At 47.0% G+C, this 16142-nt stretch overlaps 2 protein-coding genes across 2 annotated transcripts in view; one reads left to right on the forward strand and one right to left on the reverse strand.

Moving 5' to 3' along the window:
- Positions 1-16142, reverse strand: part of Tmtc1 (transmembrane O-mannosyltransferase targeting cadherins 1) — a 171249-nt gene that overhangs the window by 85735 nt on the left and 69372 nt on the right. The window contains exons 6-7 of the mRNA XM_051173381.1: positions 3411-3492; positions 2807-2910 (exon numbers count right to left, since the gene is read on the reverse strand). Of these exons, the coding sequence (XP_051029338.1) occupies positions 2807-2910; positions 3411-3492 (186 nt within the window). The remainder of the gene's footprint in view (positions 1-2806; positions 2911-3410; positions 3493-16142) is intronic.
- On the forward strand, positions 10626-11453 carry LOC127213131 (40S ribosomal protein S4, X isoform). The gene has a single exon (XM_051173380.1). The coding sequence runs from the start codon at positions 10652-10654 to the stop codon at positions 11438-11440; it is 789 nt and encodes a 262-aa protein (XP_051029337.1). The 5' UTR covers positions 10626-10651; the 3' UTR covers positions 11441-11453.

The raw sequence follows: 16142 nt of genomic DNA on the forward strand, positions 1-16142 counted from the left end.
CGGCTTTATCAGAGGCCAAGCTGGATCGAGGGAGCCAAGCTCCCCAAGCTCTAATGCAGATGCCCTATTGGACCTGGAGACTCACCAGACACCAGAACCCTCGCCCATTTGGGCCAGAAGATGAGAGAAAAAACAGAAAATGAAGGAACAAAATACCCATCCAACAAAAACAAATGCAAAGGCAGCAATCAACACCTAGACCGATAACCGTCCCAAATCCAGACGCCTAAGTGCCAGTGTAAGAACACAATCAATAATGGAACGGGAAACATGGCACCACCAGAACCCAGCGATCCTGTGATATAGCAAGACCTGAACATTCCAATGTGGCTGAAGCACAAGAGAATGACCTTAAAGACAACTTTATGAAGATGACAGAGGCACTTTAAAAGGAAACAAGAAGCTCCCTTAAAGAAATAGAGGAAAAGACAAAAAACCCAAACAAACAACAGCCAGGAAGGATTATTTGTTTCATCTCCTCATCCTGGCTCAATTCGTGGAGCAGCCGGGAGTAGCTGCCTCAATTCATAGCCAGAAAGCTTAGCAGGAAATCACCCCAAAGACAAACAACACCACCCTATAGCAGAAGGAATAACATCCCAAAATTAGAGGGCATCGTCCGTCTCAAAGCTGAGGGATGGGCATGGTGGTGTGAATAAGAACGGCCCCCATGGATATAGATTCCAATACTTAATCACCAGGGAGCAGGAGCAGCACTATTAGAAGGTGTGGCCTTGTCACTGGAGGTGGGCTGTGAGGTTTCAGGAGCTCAAGCTTGGCCCGGTGGCTCACCCTCACTTCCTGCTGTCTGCCCATCCAAATGCAAAACTCTTCTTCGCTACCTCTCCAGCACCACATTTGCCCATATGCCTCCACGCTTCCTACCACAAAAATGAACAAGCAAGCCTCAATTAAATGTTTTCCTTTGTGAGAGCTGCTGTGGTCATGGTGTCTCTCTATGACAATAATAACTCTAAACGAAGACAGTGGGCCCACAGTGGGCAGAAACAGGATTTGATGTACTGTTTCCTCTTTAGAGTTGGAGAGTAGCTGTTGAAGAAGTCAGAGACCAGAACTGTTCATCCATGAACGTCACATCTGAAAATACCCACAACCCAGCCTGGAGCCTGCGCGTCAGTGAGCGAGATCCAAAAGGAGCAGGCTGTTACCACGGAGCTGAGTTTCAGACGGCAAGCTTAAGACTGAACAACGTTTCAAAAAACGTACAACACTAACAACATTACAAAGTTCTAATACTACTTAAGAGGTAAGCTAAGTCAGAGATTTAGGAAACAGTACTCAAGACCACTAACACAACCGGGTGTCAAAGTAGTGGGAGCAGTTTTGATAGAGTATTTATTATAAAAACATGTCAGTCAGATTGGAAGGTATCTTTTCGGAGAGCTAAAATAGTTGGGCTGTGTAGTTCAGGACAGCACTGACTTGCCCCAAACTGATCCTCAGCACCAAGAGATAAAATATACAGATAAAAGTTCAAGAATAAAAAGAGGAAAATCTCACAAACTATAAGAAAAACCATACAGGAAAAAACAAGTAATGAAGTTTATTAATTAAAATGTATGCTAAGCGGATAGGACAAGGGTTGACATAAAACTAAAGTCAAAATTCTGTTATCTCTAAGAAATACAAATAAGTCCAACTATAAGTCAGTTACTCATCAAGACTAGTTTAAGATTTATCATAAGTCGCTGGGTGGCAGTGGTACACGCCTTTAATTACAGCAGGGGAAGGAGTACCTCAGTTTGTTCAAGGCCAGCCTGGTCTACACAGTGAGTTCCAGAACAGCCAGGGCCACACAGAGAAACCCCGTCTCCAGCAAAACAAAACAAAACAAACAAGCAACAACAACAAAAATATTTATCATAAGTCAAGGGTGGTGAGACTTGCCTGTCATTCTAGCATTTAGGAGGGCAAAGCAGGAGGATCTTGAGTTTAAGGTCAACCAATGCTATATAGTAAAACCCTATCTGAAGATAAAATATTTACCATGTTTTATAATATATTACCAAAAAATGTATACACCAAAATAGTAAGGGTTACTACCGTAAATTTATCATTAAATGATATAACGTTAAAAGATACAGCAAATATAACCATAAAAATGGTTGAACATGACATTTTCATGTTTAAAACACCATGGGGAGTATAATCTGAAGCTTTTAAAATTGGAAGTGTGATTTATCTTAAAGCTTTAACAGTACAAAGCAGCAGATAAGAAGTCAAACATCTTCCCAGTACACAGGAACATTCATCAACATCACTTCCTAACTCAGCATCTCCAGAGCATCTGAGGACGTGTAAGGAACCATTAGCACTGTCTTTCCAAATGCTGTTCCCTTCTGTTCATCGTTCTGAGACTCCTGGATTTTAGGTCCCGCTGCCCAACCAGTGTCTGCCCACATCTTTATGCTCTGCTCTACAATGCTTGTTTTAAAGGCCACTCAATAGATGTGACAGACAATAACCATCTAAAGCAATATTTGTCGAGTAAACAAATACATGCCAGTGAGAATCACAGCCACAACCCTGTCTAGATGCTCACACGGGCTGAAATGAATTCCAAATATATGAACCTTGCTTCCCTTCCTACCCTCATGCTAGTTCATGATTATTTTTCCTCGAAATGCATAGCTGGCCTGTGATTTAATATTATTGGGCAGAATCCAATATGTACGAACTCATTGTAGTGAGGCCTGTTATTTTGTACAATTGATTTACGGCAATGAGAATGTCCAGCGAAACCACTAAGCACCAAATAAAGTCCCCGTAACGCACATCCACTGACCTTGTAAGGATGTAAGGCGAAAACGAAGCTGGGTTGTCCTGCTCTGAGAAGAGGGGCATAGCTCCTCCCATTATCCACAGGCGGAAACACAAAATGACAGTCACCTGGGGGGGGGGGGAGGGGATGAGAAGACACGATGAAATATCCGCCTACGTGCCTTCCATCTCTGATCCTCTACCAAGAAGTGGAGTCAGTTATCCCTCCCCTTCCTGGGTAACCCTGGCCCCGAATCGTGACACGGGATACCTCTCGGCTGAGCTTGCAAACTAAAGCCGGCCGCCTGGACAAGCGGCAGGTAGCCGTGTCTGTCTATGCCTCTGGACACCAGGACTCTGGATCTCGTGTCCAGCAGCAGAACGCTGACACACCCAGGTCACGTTGGAAACACTTTGAGAGGGACTTGTGTGGTCCCCGATACGCCATCAGGTTCCCACGTATGGCTTCCCACACACCTTTGCTCAAAGGCAACATTCACCACCCGTAACCCTCCTGTCCAGATGACGTTGGTAGCGGGCTTATTAAGTGGTGAGGAACGTGCCTTTGAGTCGAGGCTAAGTGAAAACAACCTTACTAGCTATATTAGAAGTATGCACTGTATACTTACATAACTGACGACCAAAACGGCCCGTTTTAAAAACGGTCTCAGGGTCAGCAGGAAATCCCCATTGCTGCTTCCTGTCAGACACCTGAAACAGGGAAGGAAAGATTAGCATCTGAGAGCAACCGCCTACAGCACAATGCTCCTCTCTCTGAAGACTCTGAGCTCTGGGAAGACACCAAGAGCCTGGCTTTGGAGCCCGAGCATGTGGGCGTCTGCGCCTTGCAACTTGGAAAGTGGGAACAGGTTTCTTCATTTCTCTGCACATATACTTTGCTCATTTAAAAGGCAATAATATCTACTTTGTGCGAACGGTGTAAGGAACAAACGGGAGACAATAAATGGAACAGGACCTGGCATTGTTAGCTATAAATATTACCCGCTTGCCCCTGATTAACCTATGCTCTCTGATAACAAGAATTTACATTTATCCGCTTTATATAATTTGAGGGACACAATGTCTTCGATCCACAAAACATCTCACGATTGTCTTGCCCCTGAAGAACAAGGATGCCAAGACTATGTGAAGTAAAATACACCGTGCTTCTGGGGTGGATTGAAGAACTCTGTCCTAGGAAACAAATCAGAGTGCAAAAATGGCAGCTTGGGGGAGGGGGGACGGTGTCAGATATCAACGGGGACCCAGCATCCACCATGATCCCCACTGGTTCAAAGTAGGAGCTGCAGCTTTGTGAATGGTACTGGCTGGCTTCTGTGACATAGAGGCAAGAGCTGAGCTTAACAGGCCCCTGTGAACACACATAAAGGGTCCATATGACCCTCCATTCAGGCTTGCACACTTTAGTCAAAAGTGGAGGACAGAGGTTGAACTGAAATCAGACAATCCCTCAGCATTCCCCTCCTTATTTTCACTAACCCTTTTCATTTAGCTCTTTCCAACCCCTTTAATCTGCTTCTTCCCTCAAAGGATTTTTCTCTTAAGATCTGTGTCTGAATGAGGGATCTTCAATGGAGACAAACTTTGGTCCAGACAGTAAAAGGGAGTGGGCTAGTGTCCCGCAGAGACAGGTCCACCTCGAGTCTGCTTACTGAAGATGTGTGGCCCCTGCAGTTTGGCAAGTGTTTTGCAACTGCAGAGAAGGGACAGCTTTACTCAAAAAGCCTTCCTCCTCTTTCTGGCTCATAAGACTCTCTGGAAGTGATCTGTGCTCAGAACTGGCTATCCAAGCGCTGGGCGGCTGGAGACAACGAGCAGGGCCGAAGCCACCCAATAAAGTTTGCTGGTAACAAGTTCTGGATAGGCCCCTTTTCTAGAGCTGCTCTGTGTTCTTTCTCCCTTCTGAAACCACAGCCGAGTGTTTGGCATGAAGCCAGCCAGAGTCACGGCGCTGCCACAGCAGGGTTCACATTGGCTGTCCCTGAATGGCTTTGCAGAGTCAGGTTTAGATGTTGCCCTTGCCATGACTCTGACGGGAGACGGAGCTATCCTGAGAATCCAGCGGTGCATTTCTCAGTTCTGCCCCTTCAGAACCCAAATCCACCCCCCCACACCCAACTACAGCTGCAGCTCTGGTGAATGCTTCTTCCAGAAACTTCAAACCCTAAAATTTCCTAAAGGAACCTTTACGTAGACTTCCTCCCAGAATCGTTGAAATGAGGCTGGAGACCACAGGGGCATGGTTTTCTCTTTACCGTTCTGCATACCAAAAGCTGGAACCAGAAGGGAACAAAACACTCGGGGTAAGGGTGGGGGGTTATGGTTTTATAGGGTCCAGACTGTACAAGTATGACGACCTGAGTCTAATTTCTAACACATATATATTTAAAAAAAATCTGGGGACAACAGTCCTTGCATGTAATCCCAGTTCTGGGGCGACAGAGATGGAAGGTTCTGGGTTCATTAGACAGAGAGTCTATCCAAAAAGGACAAGCTCCAGGGTCAGTGAGAGACCCTGACTCAAAAAATAAGGTCAAGGACAACCGAAGAAGACACGTTGTATCTATGTATGTGTCTACATCTGTACTATTAATATTTCCCTTTTGTAAGGGGGAAACTGTGGCAGAAAGCAAGAGATGGGAGGCAGAATACAAGTCCAGCCTGTGCCTTTGCTGTGTACGTTCTGCCCCTTTCAAATCGCTGCCAGCAAAGCCTCTCCTGCTTCCTACGATGCCTGAAGTTGGGGGTACACCCTCCGTACCACAGACATATAAGATACACGTGCTGAGACAGATTCAAGCTCAGGGCCTCCAGACATACCCGATCAGTTCGGGAGGTGAGGAGAACACCTAATACAACTTCATCACTATGAAAAGTGACAAGTTACTCGCGTAACAATGTTCAGTTTGACAGGAGAAGTTCCAGGAACAGAGCCAGGCCCCAGAAGTATTACATGAAAGGAACAGATGCATAATCTAACATTTAAATAAGAGCTAATGTTGGCTGAGCACACGGCAGGGCAGGAGTCAGAAACTGCTCCAAACACTTCAGCCCTTTTATCTGCATTCGTATAATTGGGAATCGGGCGGTACCAGGGAAACCGACGCATCAGCAGAATTAGCAGAGTCAGAATGTGAGTCTGTGCGCTGGATCCTCTCCACCCTGCCCCAGGAAGGCAGCAAAGGACGAAGGGCTACATACAGAACACAGAAGGGGCTGACAAGACCTGGGAAAGGCAAAGAAGCTACAGAGGAGAAGGCCGCAGGCTGGAGAGATACTGAAAGCATAAAAGCATGGATGGAGAGGCACCAAGAGAAGAGTCTGGGTAAGCGTCCAGGGCCAGGGATGAGCAACGGCAAGCTCCCTGCTAGCCCCCTGATGAACAGCACTCGGTACACTCCTGAAAGGGTCTCAAAGCTGAGCCTGAAATCAGAATAAAAGGATGCGAAGGTGACAGGTGACGATGCTGGCTCCATTTTGCTTAGCATCCTTTGAGGCAAGGCGAACTTGCCTGGACGTATCTTGCCTCCTAGGCCTGTCTAGTCCTTGCCTGCTGTCACCTGAGCTCCATTCAGAACCTGCAGCAGGTTAGAGAATGAACTCTCCCCCAGGTCCCCACGTCCCTGATGCTGATGGCTCCCCAGGAGTTTACATGACCTGCATGCTGGACACTGCCTAACCACACTGCCGCTGTGAGCGGTCGGTCGCTCGCTGTCCCTATCAGTGCCTGTGGTGTCTCATTCACTTGCTGTGACTGTGCAGAGGAAGGCCAGGCTGGTCTGTTTTGTCTGTCTTTCTCCAGCCCACTTTTACCGTTGACCTGGGTCTGCGGTCTCTGCTACAGATCCAGTCTGCTTACATTTAAGGCAGAGAGGAGGAAGGCTCAACCAACCATTACCAAATCACCTTTTACAGATGTGCTTTCAATTAGGGTCCCCCTGAGTCCTCCTCACTGTTGGGGACCATCACCATCCTCACAACCTCAGGTCTCTGAGATAGAAAATTACTGCCTCTTAAGAAATAAACAGGATGTTCACCAGAACATTCCAAGGTACAGGCTTGCAGTTTCACAGCCAGCTAAAGAATAGCTCAGGGCTATCTCTCCTGCTGCAATTAACAGCCAATTACAGGTTAGCTAAACAATTTAGGGTATTCCTTCTACTGACATTCTCACTCTGCCTACATGCCAGTGCCCATGCCCTGGCTATGTGCAAACCCTCCCATTCACATTCTGCCCATGGTCCTACATAAGCCTCCTCTAAGAAAATAAAATTTGTCAGCTTGATCAGAATATTGTCTTGCTGTCCATTCTTGGTGTCCCTTGCCCCCCCTTTCTTCTCGGTGTTCCCCTGTTCGTCGATGACTGCCCCGAGGGTCAGGCATCTCACCTCAACCTACATAAACTCAAACCCTCTCACATACCCTGGCTTCATGGATTTAGTTTACTAGCAGGCCAAGTGAGACGTTTGGCAGCCTGGGCTCCCCTGAACAATACATACTCTTGCTACATGTGACCTACAATGATCCTTAGCAGCACAGATGCCTTGAGAAGCCCACACTACTTACAGAAGGTATCAAATGTGGAATTTGCCAGCTTAATGCCATCCCAGCCCCAATTCAATGGGCAAACACAGAAAGGATTCGCCGTCCGTTGAGGTCTGTCATTTACAGCCTTCTGGAAGGAGAGAGAAACAAAGTGTTTCCCTAGAAGCTGAAGATTGAATTCATTTTCATGGTGCTCTGCAAATTCACCACAAACACACAGGGCATGCAGTGAATAGACTGTACCTATGCAAGGATGCTGGCTGAGGCGGAGCTACTGAGGTACGGAGGCGGCCCAAGCTTGTCTACCAATTTGTGCTCAGATGCCTGCCGACTTTTGTAAAGGGAACCTTTTCCTAATGCACTCAAAAAAGCAAACGGTGCCACGGACCTAGAATATCACGCCGCTAGTGGGAGTCACCTACTAATAGGTTCGACTTATTGGTTCTAAACAGATGCAAACTCGAATTTTCTCATCTGTGCTTTTCAGCTTCTGACAGGTCTTTGCACTTTACATGATAAGGCATTCTTTATAAGGATCGTTTTCGTTTAAGTAGCAACAAGGAAAGAAGGCAGGAGAGGGGCAAGGGTTTAACAAACATGGGTGGCACAGACTCCCCGCTACACAGGAATTATAATGGTCTGGTCTAGTGCACTCAAAGCTGATGGGTCAATACTTCAAAACCCAAGTTTGCATCAGCTTACAACCTAATACAAGGGGTCTGATGTCTAGATTTTAAAACACAAATAATCCCTACCTAAATAATCAGTCTTAGCTATAAATGATCAAAACTAGACATCACCAACACAGAAATCCCCAAACCTGGGACTCTTGACATTTACCTGTGTATGTCATAAACACAGGTTATCAGATAATCATTTTCAGTTTGAAATACTGGTGACAACACTTAAAGTTCATGGAGATTTTCCCATACGCTACTGTCAGAATAGAGGGCCCTGTGGCCCAGCTTATGTTTAGACAACACAGAGTTACTATGGGTATCTAGCAAAAGTTAGCTAAAATATGAATGCCTGTCATCCAGGAGAGCTATGAGTCAACACGAAAAGGCTGATACTGGATGTCCAGGGAACCCACAAGTAAGTAGTGATGTAATCTGCTATAGATTTTTTGGAAGGGAGCCACTTTTATGTGATTCTAATGTAGCCTTGAGGTCAGTGACCCAAGTCTTAGGTTGCCAGTGTCTGGCATGTATGTTTTTCTGTAGGACTTCATGCCAACCTTTGAGCAACCTGTAACATGAACAATAAAAGACCCAGAGGCAGATATTGATGTTCAGCTGAAGATCAGGGAAGCAAAGCAGCCGGCCACTAGCTCCCACCTCTAGCTCAGGCTGAAAGGGCTGATCCATGCACAAGCTCTTCGCCAAGTCTCAAACTGCTGGCTCTCCTCAGGATGGCTGGAGAATGAATGCCTCTCTGAGACCTCGCTTTTGTCTTACATACTTCCCTAATATTGGGATTAAAATTGTGAGCTATAATTCTCTTTTAGACTGATTCACTTGTGTAGATCTGGGTGGCCTTGGACTCACAGAGATCCGTCTACCTCTTAATCCTGAGTCCTAGAATTAAAGGTGCATACCATCACCTCCTAGCTTCTGGCTACTAAGGATTAAAGGTATGTGTCTGGCTTCTAAGGCCTGTGGCTGACTTTGCTTTCTGAATCTCCAGGCAAGCTTTAATAAATCATAAACATTATGTCACTACAGCAACATGAGTCCTTCCTGCGTGCATTTCATTTGTGCCGGCTTGCGCCTGGGTTCTTGCCAGCAACTGCCTGCCTGGCAGACTGTGTATAGGTAAATAAAGAACGTTTCATCTACCCACAATTCCTTGGAGCCTCTTTAACTTCCCAGCCTCCCGTGACCTTCCTTCTCCTTTCCTGGCTTTGGGCAATGGACCTCACAGACACACTTTCTATTGCCATGTTTCCCATGTACCCCCAAATCATTCTTTCTACACACGAAGAGGCTCCAATATCCTGGGTCCCAGCACTATGACACGGTATTTGTCACACAGCAGCCACACTAACAGTACAGAGAACACTGCAGACTGACAGACGCGTAAGAGATGGCCATCACAGGAAGCATGATCACCAGTTTGAGAACAGCCTGTGTCATACGAGGAAGCCCTTCCTCAAATGAAATATGAATTAAGTGGCGGGGGGGGGGGGATGGAGGGAAGAAGGCATTGAAGTTTGTAGTTTGGCGTAACCATAGCCTAGAGGTTTGGCATAGGTTGGGGTCCCCATCTTAGGGAAGCCTCGGGCAACAGAGGGCTGGGCTCCACCCCCAGGCAGGAAGTAGAGGACCAATGATAGCTTTCATGTAGGAATATAGAACAGCGAGTTCTCTCAAGTTCCCTCTTCCCTGACACTTTTGACAGGTGTCACAGGCATCACACAGGAAACAACGGGCAAGGTGCTAATTTTTGTGCAAAGACCTTACCATCTCTGCCATCACTATCGCCCATGCCCTCCACAGTCTGCATAGAGGACGAAAAAAAGGTTTGTTGGACCTTTCTATCACTTAGTAAGTGGCTAAGTGGCTGACTGCCTTCAGGGTGTCTGAAAGGCGATACAGAAAAAACACATTTAATAGTAAAGGCTGGTGAGATGGTTTAGAATGGTATAGGCATTTGCCTCTAAACTTACGGCAATTTCCAGGCCTCACATTGTAGGGGGGAAAAGAGTCATTTTCTGATTGACACACTAACAGAGTAAAAAAAAAAATGTAATATAAAAAATAGTATAAGATATGTATCCAAGACCTGGAGATGATTGCACACGCCTTTAACCCCGGCCCTCAGAAGGCAGAGGCAGGTGGATCTCTGTGAGTTCGAGGCCAGCCTGGATTAAAGTTCGAGGACAGTCAGGGTTACAGAAAAAGCTTGTCTCGAAAAACCAAAAAAAAAAAAAAAAAGTACTCCAGCGAGTTTTGGAGTTTTGTTGATCTTCTAACTCCCCGCGAGACAGGTTGCTTATCTCTGGAGGAGGCAGATAGTTTATCTCGCTGGCTTGTTACTTTCCCCACCAAGCACACACAGGAGCTCAGCACTGCATCCTCGGCTGGCCGCCCCTGCGGCCTCCCGCCAGCAGGGGGCGCTAGACGGGCCCGCCTACCGGAAAAGACGGCCCCGCCAGGATGGGCGGGGCTTCCTGCCTGGCCGCGCTGCGCGCGCAGCCGCCCCCCCCCCCACTGCAGCCGCTCGTGCTCCGCGCGGCGTAGGAGGAGGAGAAGGGCCGGCTCCTTTCTGTGCGCTCTCCCGCTCTCCCGCTCGCTCTCCCGCCATGGCTCGCGGCCCGAAGAAGCACCTGAAGCGTGTGGCCGCGCCGCGGCACTGGATGCTGGACAAGCTGACGGGCGTGTTCGCTCCGCGGCCGTCGGCCGGGCCGCACCGCCTGCGCGAGTGCCTGCCGCTCGCCATCTTCCTGCGGAACCGCCTCAAGTACGCGCTGACGGGCGACGAGGTGAAGAAGATCTGCATGCAGCGCCTGGTGAAGGTGGACGGCAAGGTGAGGACCGACGTGGCGTACCCGGCGGGCTTCATGGACGTGATCAGCATCGACAAGAGCGGGGAGAACTTCCGCCTGGTGTACGACACCAAGGGCCGCTTCGCCGTGCACCGCATCACGCCCGAGGAGGCCAAGTACAAGCTGTGCAAGGTCAGGAAGGTCTTCGTGGGCACCAAGGGCGTCCCGCACCTCGTGACGCACGACGCGCGCACCATCCGCTACCCGGACCCGCTCATCAAGGTCAACGACACCGTGCAGATCTCGCTCGACACGGGCAGGATCACCGACGCCATCAAGTTCGACACGGGCAACCTGTGCATGGTGACGGGCGGCGCCAACCTGGGCCGCGTGGGCGTCATCACCAACCGCGAGCGCCACCCGGGCTCCTTCGACGTGGTCCACGTGAGGGACGCCAACGGCAACGGCTTCGCCACGCGCCTCGCCAACATCTTCGTCATCGGCAAGGGCGCCAAGCCGTGGGTCTCGCTGCCGCGCGGCAAGGGCATACGCCTGACCATCGCCGAGGAGCGAGACAAGAGGCTGGCGGCCAAGCAGAGCGGCTGACTCGGACTCTGGAGGAGGGACCAGGGGACCGGGAGGCTGGGGATGGGTGGGCGTCTGTATAACGTCCACGCTGCGAAGTCTCGCGCTGAAAGGGAGCGGACTGCATTCTGGGCCGCTTGCAACAGTTTTAGAAAGCATGTTGAATTAAAGAAAGAAAAAAAAGGAGGAAGCAAACTTGCAAACTTCATCCTGGTTGCGTTTTGTTTCTTTGGGTTTTTTTTTTTTAATATACTTTACCCCCTTGCCCCGCTGGCCCCTTCGTCATGGGGGAGTGGGGGGAACCTGCCGAAATTTGTGGTCACTTTGAGGTTTAAAAAAAAAAAAAAAAGATGGGCACGTGCGGGGTTTGGTTTCCCTTGCTGACCAACTGAACGGATGTTGCTTCATTATCCCTTTAATATTCCAGGGTTGGCATTGATTGCCTAGGGGCCAGTAAGGTCAGTAGGAACTTCACACTTTTCTAGGTCAACCGCTTTAACGTTAGCTATCCCGTCCCCGCCCCCCACCAAAGCATCCGGAAATAAAGAACTCCAAAAATTAGGTATAAAAACGGAATTATTTGGCCAGGACTACACACAGAGAGGAACCCTGTCTCCACCCAAAATGTCATTGTTCTCCTAACCCCCAAGGGAAATCAGAGAATATACTGAAATGTTACCCCTAGATTAGGAACCTGTGGCCAACTCTTTATGACATGAGCACTAAGTCAAACTTTGTATTGCTGGGGTGTTTCTTTAAAACAAAGTGTGGCTATAACTTTCTCTTTTAGAAAACCCCAAGTTTACAGAAATAACAAATCCAAAACTAGAAAAATAACACTAAAGCAAGGCTTGAAAAGAAACTAATTATAAGACAGCTCAGTTTTCTTCATAACAGCAGCTTAGAGGTAAAATGAAAATAATTTTACTTCAATGCCACTGAGCCAGAAAAGTTAAATAGTAGTTAACCAATGTTGCCGTTTTGCCTGCTCAAACAAGATTTCCAGGACAGAATTACCATACATCCAAAGACAGTTTTACAGATTTGTGTGGGGGCGGTGCCCACAGCGGTTGGAGGGTGGAAGACCTCAAGGTGGGGTTAATAAGCAGTTGCAGTTGTGAGCTACCGGATCTGAGTGCTGATGATAAAACTTGGGTCTTCGGTGAAGAGCTGCGTTTCTCTTAATCTCTGAGCGATCTCTAGTCACAAAGATAATGATTTTGTTTACAAAAAGATGGCTTCTAATTTTTAATTCTAAATTAGAGCTATATCCCTTTGAATGAGCCGGCATCTGACTAATTTGCTAACATTAAAACACGCCCAAACCAAAGTCACTGTTAAATGTTCTTTTTATTCCTGAAGATACAGGGATCAGCTTCGGTGTGGGAAGATGAGGTCTGGTTTTAGGGCTGTGGGTACAGCTTGGTGGTGGAATGCTTGCATAGCAAGTACAAGTGTTTTGGTTTCTTAATTTAAATTTCATGCCTGCATGTATGTCCAGTGTCCTCAAAGACCAGATGACAATTCCTTGACACTGGAGGTAAATATGTTGGTTATTGGGAAATTAACCTGGGCCCTCTGCAAAAAAAGCATCTTAAACCCTGATCGGTTTCTTCAGCTCCCCGTTTCAGTTATTTATCAAGGGGAGGCTTGGGTCAAGTCTCACGACTTGAGATCAGAGGAAAACTTGGGTGTCAGTTCTCTGTGTCCACCAAGCGGGTCCTAGGATCAAACTCAGTTCTTGGCAGCAGTTGCCTTTAATCTGCTGAGTCATCTTTCCAGCCCCAATCCTAGATGCTTTCATTTGCTTCCATCATGGAAATAATCTCCAGAGGCAGACAGACCTGGATTTCAATACTGGCTGTTCCACCTAGGTATGCGCTGCAGGTTGTACAAAGAATGGGAATATGGCATAAAAATAGGGTTACATGGCATCTGTTAGCACGGTATTCTAACAGTCACTACAAATGACATGGAATTTTTTCTAACTCAATAGTAACATAGGAAAGCCTGGCTCAGACATGCTATTATTCCGTGTTCAATAAAAACTTAACAGTATTATTGAGATTATCTCCCCAGCCCAGGAAGATAGATAGCCTTGAACGGCTTGTCTCATCTCCTCGGTGCTGCGGTTAGAGGCTTATTTTCCACTGAGCCAGGGTTGTGTGGTACTAAGGACTGAACGCTGTGCTTCCTAAACACTAGACAAGCACTTTACCAACATAGCTACATCTCTAGCTCATAAATGACATTTTAGGATTAATAGGAACTGGAGTTAAGAGTGCCCTAGCACAGGCAAGATACTAGGTTCAACTGCCAGCATTGAGAAAAAACAAAAAACAAAACAAAAACCAGACCTAGAATGAAACATAATGCACATTTTTATTTTTACAGTTAAAATGCAGTTAAAAGTTCTTGTAAACGCACCTAATTCGCCTGTAGGAAAGATCGTTTTTATGGGCTCTCAGGGACCAGAATCCTAACCAGGTACCAGGGATTGATTAGCAGGCAGCCCTAAACTGGAGTGGCAGGACTGAGGTAAACAAACATGAAGCTGTCTGTCTGTCAGTCTGCCCCGGAACAAGATCAGCCCAGCTTCATTTAAATTAGAGAAAAATAATTCTGCAACCAAACCTAGATCCGAAGGGTATCTTTACTCAAACAGCACACAGAGTGTGGCTCTGGACTCTGTCGGTTTGGAGGTAAGGTCTTGCCGTGTAGACCAGGCTGGTATCTAACTCGGGGATCCACCTGCCTCTGCCTCCCGAGTGCTTGGGTCAAAGGCGTGCGCTGCCGGCCGAAAGTAGGCGGACCAGCATACTCAGAATCACAGACTTTTTTTTTTTCTTTTTCTTTTTTCCCCCCTCCTATGTACGCGGTTTTGCGGTTTTTTTGTTTTGTTTTTTGTTTGCGCAAGCATTGGCACGCATGTGCGCATGGGCCTGGAAGCCTGCAGTTGGAGTCTGGAATCCAGACAGGGCCTGCCAATCAAACGCAGAGCTCGCCGATCTGGCTCGCCTTTCCAGTCTGCTTGCTCTGAGGATCAGGTATCACCGTCCCCAGGCTGGGATTACGGGAAACCGCCAGCATGCAAGTGAGTCCTCGGGATCTGAACTCCCGTCCTAACGCTTGCACAGCCTTGCACAGCAAGCTCTGCCATCGTTCAACCACCTCCTGGGCCGGGTTCCCCCCAAATGCGGGACTTTACAATGTCAAGATGGTTGCAGGGACACTGGAAAAATGAATAGTAGTTACCTTCCAGAATTGCTGAGCGATTGCCTGGCCTTTTCTGTGTCCTACGATCCGCGGTGAACCCATGCCCTAGAATCTACTTTCACCCACTGCTGCGTGGATGCTCCCTGCTCAACCGCTCTGTGTTCTTGAACATATTAATTAGAACACCCCTTATTTGAGATCTCCACACCACCAGCACCACATCCACACCTCTCCTTATCTCTGCTGATCCGACTTGGTATTCCCGTCAGTGATATGAATGAAATCCTAAGTAGCGCTTGAAGAAGCCAAGACCTTTCAGCATAACTATCATTGCAAAACAAACACAAACAACAACAAAAAACAATTCGTTCCCAAGGCGCTTAGAGCATTTTTTGTAATATCTAATGGGGAATAAAAGGTGAGGTTCCTTGTTAGTAAATTCGGTGGGAGGGTAATAGACTCTGAGAGCCAAGCGTTGCAGGCCCAGCACTCTGTGGCTTTAAACATATGGCTTTTCTTATGAGAGGAGATGGGAGGAAAACATGTAATTCTAATCTCAAAATAGCCGAAACCAAGCACCAGACAATGTATGAGATGGGAATCTCTATTTATTTATAAGCCCAATTACTAAGGCATATTGCTTTAGCGTCTTATATATGAAGTGTGACAATAAAAAAAAATGAGATCGGTCTTTTGTTGTTTGGTTCATAAACTTGCACTGATGGAATTTTCAAAGTAAGAGTTTCTAAACAATATTAAGGGATTAAAAATGAGTGGAATGAGTTTGTAGCTAACACCACTGCTACGCAGCCCTGATTTCTGTATTGAAACCCATCACAGCACTTGATCTCCTCAGCTCAAGTTAATAACGTTAATCTGATAATAAACTCAATGCTGAAGGAGATATATTACTCCAACACGTTTGTTTGTTTGTTTTTAAAATTGTTTTTATAAGTCCTAGGAGCCACGGTTCAGTGTTAGGGCACTGGCTTGGTATGCTCAATCTTGTAATTTTCTTACCACAGTAAGAAAGCCCTTCAAATATGAACGTGTGTGTTATCGAGTGCGTTGCGGGTGTCAAGGATTAAACAACTGTGGCTGGAGAGTACACTCCATGGTGGTTTGTAGTCTTCCATTGAGATGTCCCCAGCACCCATATAGGACTATCATAACTGCCTCTAATTCCAGTCCCAGGGTATCTGAAATCTTCTTCTGGCTTCTGATGGCACTCACACATACACATGCCAGATGACATCAGACATACACATGATTAAATAAATTTAAAAAATAGACCAGCTGGTCTAAAATCTCTTCTGTACTTATTTCTCTCTCCTCCTTCCCTTCCTCTCTCCTCCCTTTTCCTCTCCCTGCTCTGTTTTTCTCTCCCTGACTTCTCCATTCTTTTTTGAAATTGTGGGTTGAACATATGTTGTCACACATGCTAGCGAAAAATGACAATTGTCTAAGTGTGTGTGTGTGTGTGTGTGTGTGTGTGTGTGTGTGTGTG

This window comes from Phodopus roborovskii, unplaced genomic scaffold (genome assembly GCF_943737965.1).
Source record: "Phodopus roborovskii unplaced genomic scaffold, PHOROB, whole genome shotgun sequence".
NCBI lineage: Eukaryota > Metazoa > Chordata > Mammalia > Rodentia > Cricetidae > Phodopus > Phodopus roborovskii.

Coding starts and splice junctions, on each gene's coding strand:
- LOC127213131 (XM_051173380.1), top strand. CDS start 10,652: ATGGCTCGCGGCCCGAAGAAGCACCTGAAGCGTGTGGCCGCGCCGCGG.